Below are 14,745 nucleotides of genomic sequence, written 5' to 3'. Positions count from 1 at the left end.
TTGATTGAATTGCAATTTCTATCATTTCGTATTGATAGGGTAATTGGTCACGTGTTGATCGGGAAATTGGCCACGAATTTACGTATCCTTGAAACTGTGATTTTCACTTTATCCACGAAAATTGATACCCTTGAATATTAATGAAACCACAGTATTCAAATTCGATAAAAGAAATAAACAATTCCCTTTTGCTTTTTAACATAAGCATGACTTAGCTAAGTCATTACTAAGTTTGTTACGAGCCCCTGGCGTACAACTATGAAGCTTATTCACTATTAAATCCTTGTTTAACAAATAAATTTATCTTATCACACCAATGTGAGTAAAAAATGAGAAAATAATGTAAAAACCAAAATATACATGTAAGCAAATTACACACCAAGAAGTCATTTATAAAACGTTATCATATAAATTATGGAGGATTATAAAAACATTTGATAATAAATTCCTGTGTTTTTAGTTTTTTTTAAACTTTATTTATTTTACAACGATTGATAAACAAGTTCTACAACTTATATTAATAACTCTCGTTGGCACGGATGTTAGCGCGAGGGGGTCATTGGTGTGGGAAGAAGCCGGAGTACCCGGAGAGAACCCACGTGTCCAAGCGGGCGACCGCCATACCCTATCACATGCGACCTCTGTCGATCACGGGGATCGAACTCGGGTCGCAGCGGTGAAAAGCGAGTGCATTGTCCACTACGCTACCTGGACACCTTGTTTTTAGTGAGTATTAAGACGAACGTACTTCAAATTCAAATATATTTATATTAAACTTGCATGGACTAATTTGAAATATGCTTTAAAATGTATATATTATAAAAAAAAAATAAAGGCATACACTTACATTTCGCTCATACTCGTCAACAGTGTTACACAATTTAAAATATCAGAAATTATCCTTTTATCGGTTTATTCAATTTTCCGTCACATGGATACAAACTCAATGTAATATACTGAGCAATGTAATATACTGAGCAATGTAATATACTGAGCAATGTAATATAATATACTGAGCAATGTAATATACTGAGCAATGTAAAAGAATCTGTTATGTCAGTACATGTATGATGATGTCAGTTGGCTGATCATGAATAACGCAAAGTGCATGACAGCCATTGTATGGACAGTTACAGATGTAAAAAAAACCATGAATGATGTTCATCTGAGTTTGTATCTCTACACGTCTTGTACAACGTATTGCAGTTGTATTGCAGATACATGTAGAATTACATCGAAAAATGCAATCCGATTCTCCATCTTCTGTTAGAAGAAAGTGCGAATCACCTAACTTTTCAATGACGTCATCATGAGATTCAACGTAATAATCCCCATCACTAGTCAGCTGGGGGCACCTGCATCTGGATTCGTGCCGCTGGTGACCAACCTAGTTGTCACGTGGCCTGCAGGGTAGGTATTGGTAGATACTAAATGACCTGTCCAAATAGTGCAATAAGATTATTACACAGATGAACGAACAAGACGTTATCTTAAACACACAATCTTGATTTAAAAATCTACATAAAATTAATGTAATAAATGATTTTTTTTTTTAAAGTTACCTCCCTCCAAAGCGAGATAATTCACATTTGGATCTTTTAAAAAAGATGAATTATAAAAAATACACTAAGGGAAAAAACTATACTGTTTGCACTGTGTTTGCTTAATTTTTTACATAATGTTTGCTGAAGCAGACAATTTCTGGGCACATTGGATTTCTATTGGTAAATCAAAATGACCACGTGCAAAATAGTGAAATCGTACCTAAAAATTTAACAACATTCAAGAAATTTAAAAACAACACTAACCATGTATCGGTCGTATTTCTGTCAAAACACTCGTTTTCCTTACACGCATCACGATCCTTAAAGTATCCTTGCCAGAAAACGAACGTTTCATTCCTCGCGTCACATTCGATAACAAATATTTTATATCGTTCACCATTAAATAGTCCTGGTCACTTGAGTTTGTGGAGAAATTAGTTATATGCACTTCCTTGATTGTCACAGTGTAGTCATGATCTGCGGAAACATTCCATGAACACAGATGCGTCACTTCCGGGAATTCTGGGTAGAATGGCGTACTGATATATTCTGAAGTGTTTGAAACTCTTAGACGACTTCCACATTCTTCAAAAGACAAAAATATATATATCTTTACAACACGGATATTGTCTAAAGGTATCCAAAGATCAGGAAAAGACTATTTTGTTTCATGCAAAAAAAGGTTTTGCATTTATACACGAACTACTTTAATTATATTTTATATATTTTGAAGTATATAAAGAAAAATATTTTATCATGCATTAAAATTAATAAGGCACTGTCTCTCCTTATTGGTGAATAAAAAAACATAAAGACTGAATAAATATTTATTTTAACGTATTTGTAACTTCTGATTTCATTATTTAATTACTTTTAAAATAACACTGAATAATTTGTTTCACACCATCCATAACTTGTACCTTTATGAACTTTTTAACAAATTTAATTACCTGAATAAGAATATATGTGATTGGTTTCTTCGCTGTCTACAGTCTCACCAATGGCAGAAATCCATACTTCGTACAAACATCCCGGGTAAGACCGAGTGTTTATAAAAGCCGCATTTTCATTGGCTGATACAATAATGACACGGACCAAAGGCCTATCAGCGTGTTTATACCTCACTCTGTATCCTCTCACAAGACCTGGATTTACCAATGGTTCAGTCCATTTCACTAGAAGTCCATACTGCGTTTTTGATATTGATGGATTTGTTGGTTTGCTAGATGGTGGGTCTTTAAGAATGAATAAAAAAAGAAAAAAACAATATTCAAAAGCGTAATCAATGTATGGAAGTGTTTGCAAAAAAAAACTGATGGATTGATACAAAATGACGACCATGGTCAAGGGAGTAGGTGGTTAGTGGGGGTTTTGTTATGTAAAAATATTGAAATACATCAAAATTATACATTCAATACATTTTCAGATCTACTAAATTTTGAATAGAAAATAATCAAAAGGAGTTCGTTTTATCAAAGACATAATTATAGTTATCCAAATAGAATTTTATATGTAATTTCTTTGTTTGTTGCAAGTGCTTTCAAAATCAGAAGTAAAAATAAATTGTAACGGTTTCCTCATTGGCAACATAAATACATGAACTTACATAACGCTGTTATAGTTCCAGAAAAACCCATGCCGGAATTACTGTCATCAGTGACGAAAGCAATGACTGCTTTGCTGTTCCGGATTACAAACGATCCGGTCCGGTTTCCACAGTACTTCTGGTTTGCAGAAAACTCCACGTAATCCTTTTGACACATTATGGAGTTTTCTACATCCATTTTTATAAAATTGATCTGAAATAAACGTGATAGCATTTACGTTCCAGAGCACTTACATTTTGTCAGAAGCTTTGACCATAAATGTGCATTTTTATTACTTAACACGACAAACATCAAAATTATTTTTGAGGAGGAGAATTATTTTACAAAAGGAAATATCAAATATATAAGGAAGGTAATTTACCTTATACCACAGAGATTGATTATTAAGTATGGTCCACTTGCAGTAAACGTTGGACAGGTAGTTTCCAGACACTTCAGGCGATGAGAAAGTTAGGCTTTGATTATGGTGTAAAAATGTAGTATATCCACACACTAAATAGACAGAAAACATTTAGACAGAGCCAGTGGCGTAGCGCCCTTTACGCAAAAACGCAAATGAATACACAAAATTTTGCAAAGCATAGGTCTTATGATTTGAGTTTCCTATTGTGTGCACGTAAACAAATCGTATTGAGACTCCACTGAATTATAATCTGCATATTTAGTATTTAGTTCTCATCGTAAACCATGCAATTACTACGATTCCGGAAAATACCGTCATTCCATACTTTACATTAATTCATACTTTTTATCTACAATAAACTTATTAAAATCAGATGAACAACTTTTTGAGTGTTTGTCCGTAATTGTATTCTGTCAGTCTATACTTACATGTAATTTAAAGTCGGCGGTCGGGTGATTAAAATTTTGACAAAGTCACAATACATTGTGATAAACTTACTCAAAAATTTGTCATTTAGGTAAGTATGTTACGGTTTGAATAATAGACCTGTTTCAAAACGCCTATTAACTTTAGTCATATGCAGTTGGTTTCCGCTGGGGTATCAGTGTTTCATATATAATTACACATTCTTTTAAAATTCAACATTTCCCTTACACATACAGTATGTATAACTGTAACATTTTGAGACAATATCTCATCATCAAAAGCCTGTAAATCTAAAAGCTAAAACCTCAAATCCAAGAGCATCGGGGGTCTTCAAATTTTAAAGAAAATATTCGAAGAGTACCAGGTAAATAATGTTTGTCTCGGAATTCATCAACTTTTGTTCATATTTATTGGAATCATAATACTTAAAAAAATGTCATATTTTTAAGGCTGTTTTGTCATTCAAATAACATAAAATACAGGAGCTTCCGGGGGCTTCGCCCCCTGAGCCCCTTCCAGGCCTCTGCCCTCGACCCGCTGGGGGCCTCAAGGCGGCCCCCAGACCCCCTACCTTTTTTTGAATACAGTAGATTAAAAGGTAGCTACGCCACTGAGAGCTATAAATTTTCGCTCGGGTATGAAATAATAAATAAAGTTTACGGTACCCAGTTCACAGAACATAAATGCACTCGTCGGTTTGAAACAAAAATCGAATGAAAATGTGTTAGGATATAGCATTGAAACTATAAACGGCTAAAATCTAATTTAATTTTACTGTAATTTCATAATCAACAGCTACAGTCATTTAAGTTGTGTCCTAAGCTATTAAATTCCCTTTTATCGACAGATACATGTATATATGGTTGTTAAATGAGTAAAACTCGCATTCAAATAACCCAACGTGTTTGCATGATAGTCTGAATAGATAATACATTTTTACAACTCTCAAAATTCGTTGTACACGGGTGCCCTTCTTTCTAATTCTCGGGCCATTCCTTCAAACATACAAAAATGGGAGTAGTGCTCTGCCGGTGAGGCCCGTAATATTATGATTTATTCAATTATTTAGAGTAGAAATACGTCAATGTTATGACCTTGACCTCAATCATAACAAGATAAATGTATATGTTTTGACGTGCTTTAACGTCCTTCGACCATATATCTTCTCACCTGCTCGGATTATCTTTACACCTGATAGTGTCCCCTCGCCCCCCTCCGTCAGATAAGATAGTCTCAAAGCAAACAGCTGACCAAGGTGAGAGCGCGTGTTGATTACGTAATGGGTGGTGTTTACGTGAATTGGCTTGACGTGATACGCAACCTCCGGTACAGTTCTGTAAGTGATCACGTATCTTAGCAATCGTTTTGACCCTGAATACGGTTGCCATGATACGTTTATGAACCCCTGCTCACTATGGAGTTGAAAAGTTTCTCCAAAAGGTGGTGGTGAATCTTTTGAAAGAAGGAAAGTTAAGTAAAAGAGATGAAATTTTAATTTATTTACGTACGTATTTGTTTCCACTATCTAACAATAGTGTTCTGCTGTATAATTGTTCCGCTCATACACAATTTAATGCAACTGAAAAGTGTGTAGTACTGAAAGCCCTATCATTCAATCATCTTTAAGTATTGATTCCGTCACATTCAGTTAGAAGACCATCTATTACGTTACAGTAAAGTTTCATTGGCCTTTTTGTAAACATTAAGGCACCTTTAGTAACGTTACTTTTTAAGTAAACAATTAGTCGTGTTTTAGTAATGATTAAGTCACCTTTCAGTTACAGTACCCGCAACGTAATTTTTTACAATCCTCTCCTATCGTATCGTGTATCAATCCTATCGTACCGTGCGTGTATACTGTTTTAACGTGCGATTATCCTATCCTATCGTGCGTGTATACTGTTCTATCGTGCGTTAATCCTATCCTATCGTGCGTGTATACTGTTCTATCGGGCGTTAATGCTATCCTATCGTGCGTTAATCCTATTATGTTTATTGTTCAATTTTAACAGTTTTTCCGTTTATTCTATCGTGTTAATCGTTTTGTGCCTTTTCATAAGCAAGTAAATTTATTTCAAAGTTGCAAGTCGTTCAGTGCGCCGTATACGAAAATTAATTTATTAAACAAGAATTGTAAAATCCTTTTCAGCATTCTATTATGATACTAATTTCTTAAAATTTTAGATCAAAATTAACCAATATTTCATGCAAATCATATCTGTAAGCATTGAAAATGAAAAATTAATGTAAACTATCGAAGTTCTTAGGAACAAGGTAACATATTTACCTGTGTATCGAATATATTAAATCGTATGTAGAGTGTATACTTGCGTAAACATTACCTTTTATGCAATATAATTTGAGTTTTATGCAACATGTTTTACAGAAACAAAAGTATTTATGATATAATTTATATTTAAGTGAAAACAGAGTTGTATATTAATTGAACCCGTTATTTTTTGTGTGATATTTGATTTTTGGGCTGCAATGTTCTCAGCAATCGGCTAGGGTGTGTGGTAATGAAAACAGTGTTAACAAATCGTACGCAGAATGTAAATCTGCGTAAATATTTATATAACTTGTATGTAATATAATTCGTTTTTAATGCATCATTTTCTTACACAGAAAGAAATGTATCTATGATATATTTTATATTTACTTAAACAAGAGTTGGATTTTTATAATTGAACCCGCTATTTTCCGTGTAATTTAATCTCGGGCTGAAATATTCGCGGCGATCGGCTAGGGCGTTCGCGCGATCGGTATTGAAAATAATGTTAACAATACAGAACATTTATTGACTATTTAAGCTCATAGTGTTTGTAAAAAAATTAACTGGCCATATTTAAACATTCTATAAATAATGCAGCGATGATCAACAACTCGACAATTGTTACTAAAAAGAAATTCCACGTAAATCTTTATTCGTACGTTTTCTTGCTCAAATTCTGCCATTATCAGTTTATTTGTGAAGATCGTTTAAATCGATTAACTTTATCATGAACATCGTTTATCCTTTCCCATTGTGTATCAATCCTATCCTATCGTGTGTGTATACTGTTATATCGTGTGTTAATCCTATATTGTGCGTGTATACTGTTTTATCGTGCGTTAATGCTATCCTATCGTGCATGAATCCTATTATATCGTTTATCTTGTAAAAAATAACGTTGCGGGTACTGTAGCCATGTTACAGTGATGATTCAGTCACATTTGATAAAGATTTGGTAGATTAAATGTTATTGTTTTAAACAGTCAATTAAAAAATATCTAATGAAACTGGTCAACAAAATACCCATAAGATTTGCATTGAAATTCAAGTAAGGTTATTTTGACTATTAACTATTAATTAAAAGAGAATGTATATCATTTTTTTTAATTAAAGATTTAAATGGGTTTTTTATTTTTTATACAGAGCTTTTAATCTTAAGGAGATAAATTTGGTTTTAAAACATCCAGCTCTCTTACATGTGACTAAATCTAATACTCTATAAACTTACCCACGGCTTTGATTGACAGATTAAAGCCCCGCCCACCTATCTCATTGGTCGTGTTAAGAGTAATGAGTGTGCTGTTATTCTGAAGTAGATATTCCTTCTTTTTTGGAGAACTAGAACAAACGTTTTTGTCATCAATATGTAAACATGTTGATCGACAGCCTATTGGGTTATAACAAAAATTTAGGTCGTGAATCTGCACTTTGAGATAGCTTTCATAATCTGTGTTTATTTTCCATGAACAGTTGGAGAAAGGTTGAAGGTGGTTAGGATATCCGTCTGAGAAAATATTCGTCTCGTTGCCACTGCTAATAAAAACTTCAAGGTGACACTCTGAAAAAGAAGCACAACTTGATACGTGTAAGGCCTTTAACTGTCTCAGTGTTCATAATGATATGTTATTATGCTATCGACTTTTTATATTTGGGTTATGAATAGACAAAATTGCCTTTTACTTCTTATTTTGCATGTTATGGTGAAAGTTTTAGATTTGTTACGCACAACAAACTACATATACTACAATGTACGTTTAGCTAAACACCGTCATATCCAATATAACAAGTACCTGACGCTAAATTCACGTAGTCCGTTTTTTCACTTTCCCAAAAGAGAGTCTCGGAAAAAATTCTAATCTGGTACAGTTGTCCTCTATGCATGCTGGTATCTAATGTGTAGGGCGTATCACTACAGTTTCTTTTTATTGTACTAGGTACAACGGAAGGATACATAACGTATTCGATCACGCAAAGCAGGTCATCATACTCCGGTCCACTCCAGTCCCAGGTCAAGGTCACAGAGTCACCATGGGATACGGCCGTTAGATTTGTGGGGGATGGTATTTCTGGAATAACTAATAGTGGACGATAAATTATGTATAATTTATATTAAAAAAATTAAAACCCATTGACAATATTTTTCATTTTGTAATTATCAAAGTCGCCCATTTATTGATTGTTACTCTCAAGTTGCGGCGAAAAGATATCAAATCAAACGGATGTAGCAAAATGGCGATTATAAAACTGTCACATGTAAACATTGGCAGATGAACTTTACTTAGACTATATGTTTACGTCAAACATAAGCAATGCCTTAACCAAAGACACCTTAAGAAAACATCAAAACATTGACGCTTATACCGTATATCCGGTATTTTTCGTGATGATCTTTTTTCGTGATCTTTTTTAAATCATAAATACTTGAATACGCCGTAAATATATCCTATATCATTTTCAATAAGAAACTGTTTAAAGCTTAAAAAAAATAACTGACGCAATTTAAAAATGTAACAGATTTTGACACGCGAAAAAAGCGGATATACGGTATATTATATGATATATTTTGCACTGCATAAAGAGTTTAACATCTTCTTTACAAGCTAAAGGTTTCCAACCATTACTGTACTACAGAACAAGATCTCTTTTGAATGTCTTGCTTGAATTCGTAACCAATCAGATCATTTTCCCGAGGGTTTTTTTCGGTGTACGAATTATAAACAATGGCTAGCTCTGATGACTTCTCTACAGAAGTATTTTTAATTAGAAAATGATATATCCGAGTCTTACCTTCAACAAGTAAAGAAGATGGTTCCCCTGGTCTAAGAGAAGAGAATGTCAAAAATACGGAGTCGTCTGTTACGATTAAGCTCTTGTTTTTCCTCGTCTTGGAACAGAGTTTATCCTTAAAGTCCATTTGAAACGACGTCAAACAGTTGTTCCCAAGCTCCAAAGCTGACATCTTGAACCATGTATTTTGAGTGGATTTTGTTATGTTCCACGAGCATCGCATGCCAGCGTGATATGACAGAGGAAACTCGGGTGATTGTATGACGTAGGTTTGATTCAAATCAAGCTGTGTTTGTTTCTGACAAACTAAACAAAGTATGTCACATTTGAAGTTTGAAATTTTTGACTGATAATTTTTAATAGAAATTGTTTGAGATACACAATGTAAATATTCAATAATCACCTATAGACATGAAATACTCGAATCAGTTGGAAGAATTTTCATTTAAGGATTTTCAATACAATTGTTGAAATTACATTGTAAATGTTGCAATTTCTTCAAAACTTCAAATGTTTAAATAACCTTTATTTACAATTTGTTTATTGCATGTGTGTATGATTTTATGTAATTAATTGCGGATGGGCAATTTTTCTATTTTTGAGTCCGGTAAAACTTGGTGTATTATGTAACTTCCGCCCATCATCTCTGTGCACATGGTTTGACGAGAATGATGAACGAATTGTAACGTTTAGTGACTTGGTCAGGAGAACAAGGTATTTTACAATTATATGCATATGTACGTATGCCTACTTTAAAGTAAACGTCTTTGATCTTGTTTATATACATAAATTATATTTAATGTAGACATAACGATTACTCTGTATTGAGAGCATTTACGTACAAGTATTGCTAGGGTGGATTTATACATGACGCCATTTTGACCCGTGCGTAGTAAAACGTTACTTTGATAATAATTGGCCCTTTATTAGTATTTTGTATCAATATTTCAATACTGTATTTTGATCAAATAGTTTTCATTTTCTTCCTAAATTGCTACTGGTGGAATTATTTGTTGCACCCTTAGAATATTGTGTCATTAGTAACTAAGAGTTATTCCCCTTTGTACAGTAAAGTAAGGTAAAGCGCCAGGTTTGTTTACATGTTTCGGTGAAATATCTACATAATATTTTCTTTGCTACCAGAAATGATTTTGATTATTTACTTACATTGATTAGTGAATAAAATTAATGTATGTAATTACTAATGAATGTTGTATTGTTTACAGTTCTTACGTTGAAGAACCAACAGTAAATAAAACTCTTCATCAGTATTAAAGACTTGAATCATTTGAATGGCTAAGCCAGCTACATACATTTTAAAAAGGCAAAAAGCAATTTCAATCATATTTTTCAATGATTAGTTACAATGGACCATTTCACTATAACTTTGGTACTGTATTCTCATAGGAAAAATAAACATAGTTTTGCGATTTACTTGTTGGAATACTATAATGTATATTTTGGTATCTAGATAACTATCTCACTTTGTCCTGCATAGAAGTAGTACGCTACCGCAATTATCGCGTAAGAGCGTAACAGCCGCCAAATGAATCCCCGAATCGTAACTACTCGACCATTTCCGTAACCAAAAAAATAAACCTCGTATGTGTATCGATATATTGGTATCCGGGTCTTTTTATCGGTTACGGAAAAGGTCGAGAATGATCCGAATGATATCCCCCCTTCCGGTATTTACTTTGTCCTATATCACCTGATGGTTCATAGGTATATTACCTGCATTGATGTACCTGGTGGTCAGGATTGTCCCGTTCTGGATGAGACTTATAATGTAAAAACCCGGATGTTCGTCCGTATCGATGATTAATCTGGTCTGGTTTTGGTCCATGTCGAATACCGATCTGTATCCGGTACCCATTATCTGATTCAATATAGATACTTTGCATTATTTTATATCGATTCAGCATTCTCTAGTACTTGGCTAGAGCTTAAATCTTAAATCGTGCTGTTTTTGCGTATTTTTTTTTTGTACATATGCTAAATCCCGTATGCATGCGCATCATACTTTGATATTTGTCTCGTATTGCATGTATTTGCTTTAAAATTTTCTTGATAACGCTTTTTATGCGTCAAAAGACCAAATCATTTACAAAAATGGAGCAAAGGTTACACAATTAATTATCTTTAAGCGCTAAATGGTTTCAGCCTCTTCATAATAAAATGCTTTTCATACATGTAGTACAGAATGTGTCATTATAGGCTTAATACTTTAATACATGCATAATGTGTGATGTTGCCGTAGTGTTTACCTGACTTTCAATGGTAAGAACGGACTGATGTGGCGACAGTACAACTTCTATAAAACCGGGATGACTCCTCGTTAGCATATGGATATCTGAAAAAAAAAAACAGGAATCCTTATCGAACACGATTCAATCGTCATTGAGGTTAGTAATGTGCGAGTATTTTGCATTATGTTTTTTTCAATCTTGATATAACTGAGATTTTACTAATATACACTGAGGAGCTGTGCGGTATGTTCTTCTATGAATTCAGTAATTGTAGTTCTATGAAAAAAAAATAACATCAGAGCGTACAAAATGTGCTAACAATTCAAAATAGTGATAAATATTTTAAAGGTAAACGGGGCTTCTACATGTATCTGTGAGTCGACCCTTATGAGAAGTTGTCCTGATGATGAATCGGATAGATCATCTAAATAAAATATAAAACGAAACCATTGGCCAACAATTACGTAAATGGTTTTTAAAAAGCTTTCAAAAGTAGTTTTAATAATTAATAAAAAAGCAGGTGTCTAAAATTATTTACTCTTTTCAGGTTTTTAGAAGTAATTCGGAATACATTCAATAAAGGATTTTTTTAAAGTTTACTTTAAATGCTTTCTCGAAACTAGTTTTACAAATTTCTGGCTTACGAGTAATCGCTTTTTTGTGTATTATCAAGACGTAGTGAGTGCTATATTCGAAATTTGATCATTATTTCATCATATTAATATTAAATGCATAACTGTGACATAATTCAATTAATTTCAATTGTAGTATTACGTTATATTATTTTATATCAATAATTTTACGTAATGTGTTACATCGTTATGAAACAATTAAAGTCACGCTGGTGGCAAAGAGCAACATTAGCGTGTCTTTTTTTTTAATTTGTTTGTTTATTTTGCGTTGACAGGCGGAGGTAATGGTCGTACGTCAGTTATAGCCTCATCAATCGGAAATCAATTTTGGATAAAACAAAATGGAAAAAAATCAGACCTTTCTTTCAACAGCACTGTGCCAAATAATTATCATACCAGTTCGATGGAAGATTTTTGAACCTGTCGTGTGTTCAATTTCCAAAATATTAATATAAGAAATCATTGTCTAGAGAGTGTGCAAGCACTTTTGTAGTTAGAGTATTCTCATTTGATATATTTGTTATATAAACAAATGTAAGGACAACGGTTGTTCCTGCAAAAAAATAATTTTCTGGTGCAATGTTTAGACCTTTTATAATTTTCTGCCGAAATTGACTCCTTCGAGCTGCCTTGCAATAAAAAACATTGCATAAGAATATTTTATGGATAGATTACGTGGAGTTAACACAAATTGAAAAAAATAAAAGATATTAGTTAAAGTTTACATATAAATACGGAACCCTATACGGACAAGTAAAAACTGTTTTAAACTTTGTGCTTCTGTGTTTACAGTGGGTTTATTAATTTAAACCAATTTTGTAAATTTCGTTGTTGAGTTGATTCAAGAAATATAATTTAGGAATGAGGAATCATTCTTTGAGTATTATGAGGTGATAATTTTGGTAAGGGCATATTCAAATCCAATAATACTCGAAAGACTTAATTGCAATTTGAACAATTAAAAACAACATTTTAAAACCACTATTTTTTTTCATGTACTTCACGGCGCAGCCAATACCGTTTTTCGGTTATGTTTTAAGACACGCCGATTTCGTGTTGCTTATCTTTTATGATAGACTTTAAAATTGATTCGTAATGTTATCACAGACAAAGACAGTTAAATATGTAAATGTTGTTCATTAAAGTGCTATTTCGAATTACAGTATTGAATTGATAGGTCATTGTCCGCGAATTTACGTACCCTCGAAAATATAATTTTCACCTATAATCCACGAAAAGTGATTCTTATATACAAATGTGGACGAAGCACAGTATTTTAACAAGGATTGCCATAATCAATTAAACTGTATTGCCTCTCTGTGCTTCTGTGAATAAAAAAGAAACTACTAATTCTTACCTGTTTGTGATGCTAATAATCCGCCTAAAACTGAAAAACTGCCTATAAAAAGAAGCACAGAGAAGAGGTGCATGTTTACAAGTGTATATCAATCGTGTGTGGTCGAAGAAATTACACACTTTTGTCAGTATACATGTAGGCAGGTGGAATAATAAGCATTGATACAACCACCTGTAATGCTTTGATAAGAATAGGTTATACGTAGCTAAATTGAACAATTGATCGTTTTTGGACGGGGCTATAAATAGCCACGGTCTATTGCTACCGTCCTGACCGGAAGAGCATTTCTCATGGGGACCTAGCGGATAAGGAACGATAACTCTGTTAGGTATACAGTGTTACAGAATTATCTATGTGTCGATTTCAGTATGACAACTAATTTTAATCTTATCAGATATTTTAAGCATTATAGCTGCTAGTTATTTTGTACATATATTTAAATAATTTATGAAATTGTGTTTTATTTTAAATGAGCCGTAACCCTGTCTGATTAATTCCGCGGTATCGATAATTTATGCACCAACTGCCAGTTGTGACGTTAAACTCTGTATCAGGGCTGCATAAACTATATCACTGCGATAATTTGCTAAGAGATCTCACAATAATCGCTTCTTGTTTTTTATAATGTAAACAATTGTCAGAAACACACTATTTAAACAGGTTTGCCATTTCATGTTTCAGCAAATTTTCAACGCATTAATTTTAGTTGAGGCAGAATATTTCTTTTGTTATAGCTTATTCCAAAGAATTCACAACAGATACTGGCAATGAATATAACATAAATTACATTTTATTGAACTTCAAGCGATCAATGGCACACTTTCTTCTACAAGTGCGCATGTGTTTTCAAACATACAAAAAACTTGAAATTTACGATACAAATGTTTAATTTTGGACAGACCTGTGATTTACCTAATTTTGTAACCCCACTCAGTCTGTAGGAACATTTATTTTATTACAGGAACCTCAATATTATCATACAATATTTACTACTGAATTTGACGCTTTACTTACTGCTGACTTTCTCTCAAACACGCTAATCGATCGACCTCGGATTGTAAAATTCACGTGCAAATCGAGTCGCCATTTTACAATTTTACATGTATAAACAAACCATATTTTACGATGTTTCAAAGATTTTCAGTTCAGATTTTTTGTAAGCAAATAAGGGATTAAAGACATATGCTGTAAAACGTCTTATGGATTTCACGGTGTGTCAACTCGTGTATCTCTAAATAAATTTGCAGCAAATGCTAGCTTTTTTGTGGAGAAAAAACAATCGGATCAACATGCAATATTCCATATACATTTATGGTACATTGTGAACGGTTATGTAAGATATAATAATTTTGTTCACTAAACAGTTTCTGACGAATTTTTTCACAAAAAACTAAATAACGCAATTTGATGAGCGAAGTACAATCTGTGACTTTAATCCATATGCGCCCGTCAACGTTTCTGCTATTAG

General features: G+C 33.2%; 1 protein-coding gene across 1 annotated transcript; it reads right to left on the bottom strand.

Moving 5' to 3' along the window:
- Positions 1 to 896: 896 nt before the first annotated feature.
- On the bottom strand, positions 897 to 13,363 carry LOC128163876 (uncharacterized). Its single transcript, XM_052827552.1, has 12 exons — positions 13,278 to 13,363; positions 11,307 to 11,392; positions 10,774 to 10,918; positions 9,040 to 9,345; positions 8,043 to 8,327; positions 7,481 to 7,810; positions 5,151 to 5,432; positions 3,513 to 3,643; positions 3,151 to 3,343; positions 2,495 to 2,779; positions 1,809 to 2,129; positions 897 to 1,436 (listed from the first exon to the last, which is right to left on the bottom strand). Exons 1-12 carry the CDS (start codon positions 13,348 to 13,350, stop codon positions 1,342 to 1,344), a joined length of 2,532 nt encoding a protein of 843 aa, XP_052683512.1. The 5' UTR covers positions 13,351 to 13,363; the 3' UTR covers positions 897 to 1,341.
- Positions 13,364 to 14,745: the final 1,382 nt, after the last annotated feature.

This window comes from Crassostrea angulata, chromosome 9 (assembly GCF_025612915.1).
Source record: "Crassostrea angulata isolate pt1a10 chromosome 9, ASM2561291v2, whole genome shotgun sequence".
NCBI lineage: Eukaryota > Metazoa > Mollusca > Bivalvia > Ostreida > Ostreidae > Magallana > Magallana angulata.
The sequence above is the reverse complement of the archived record's forward strand: the minus strand, read 5'-3'. Positions and strand labels throughout refer to the sequence as shown.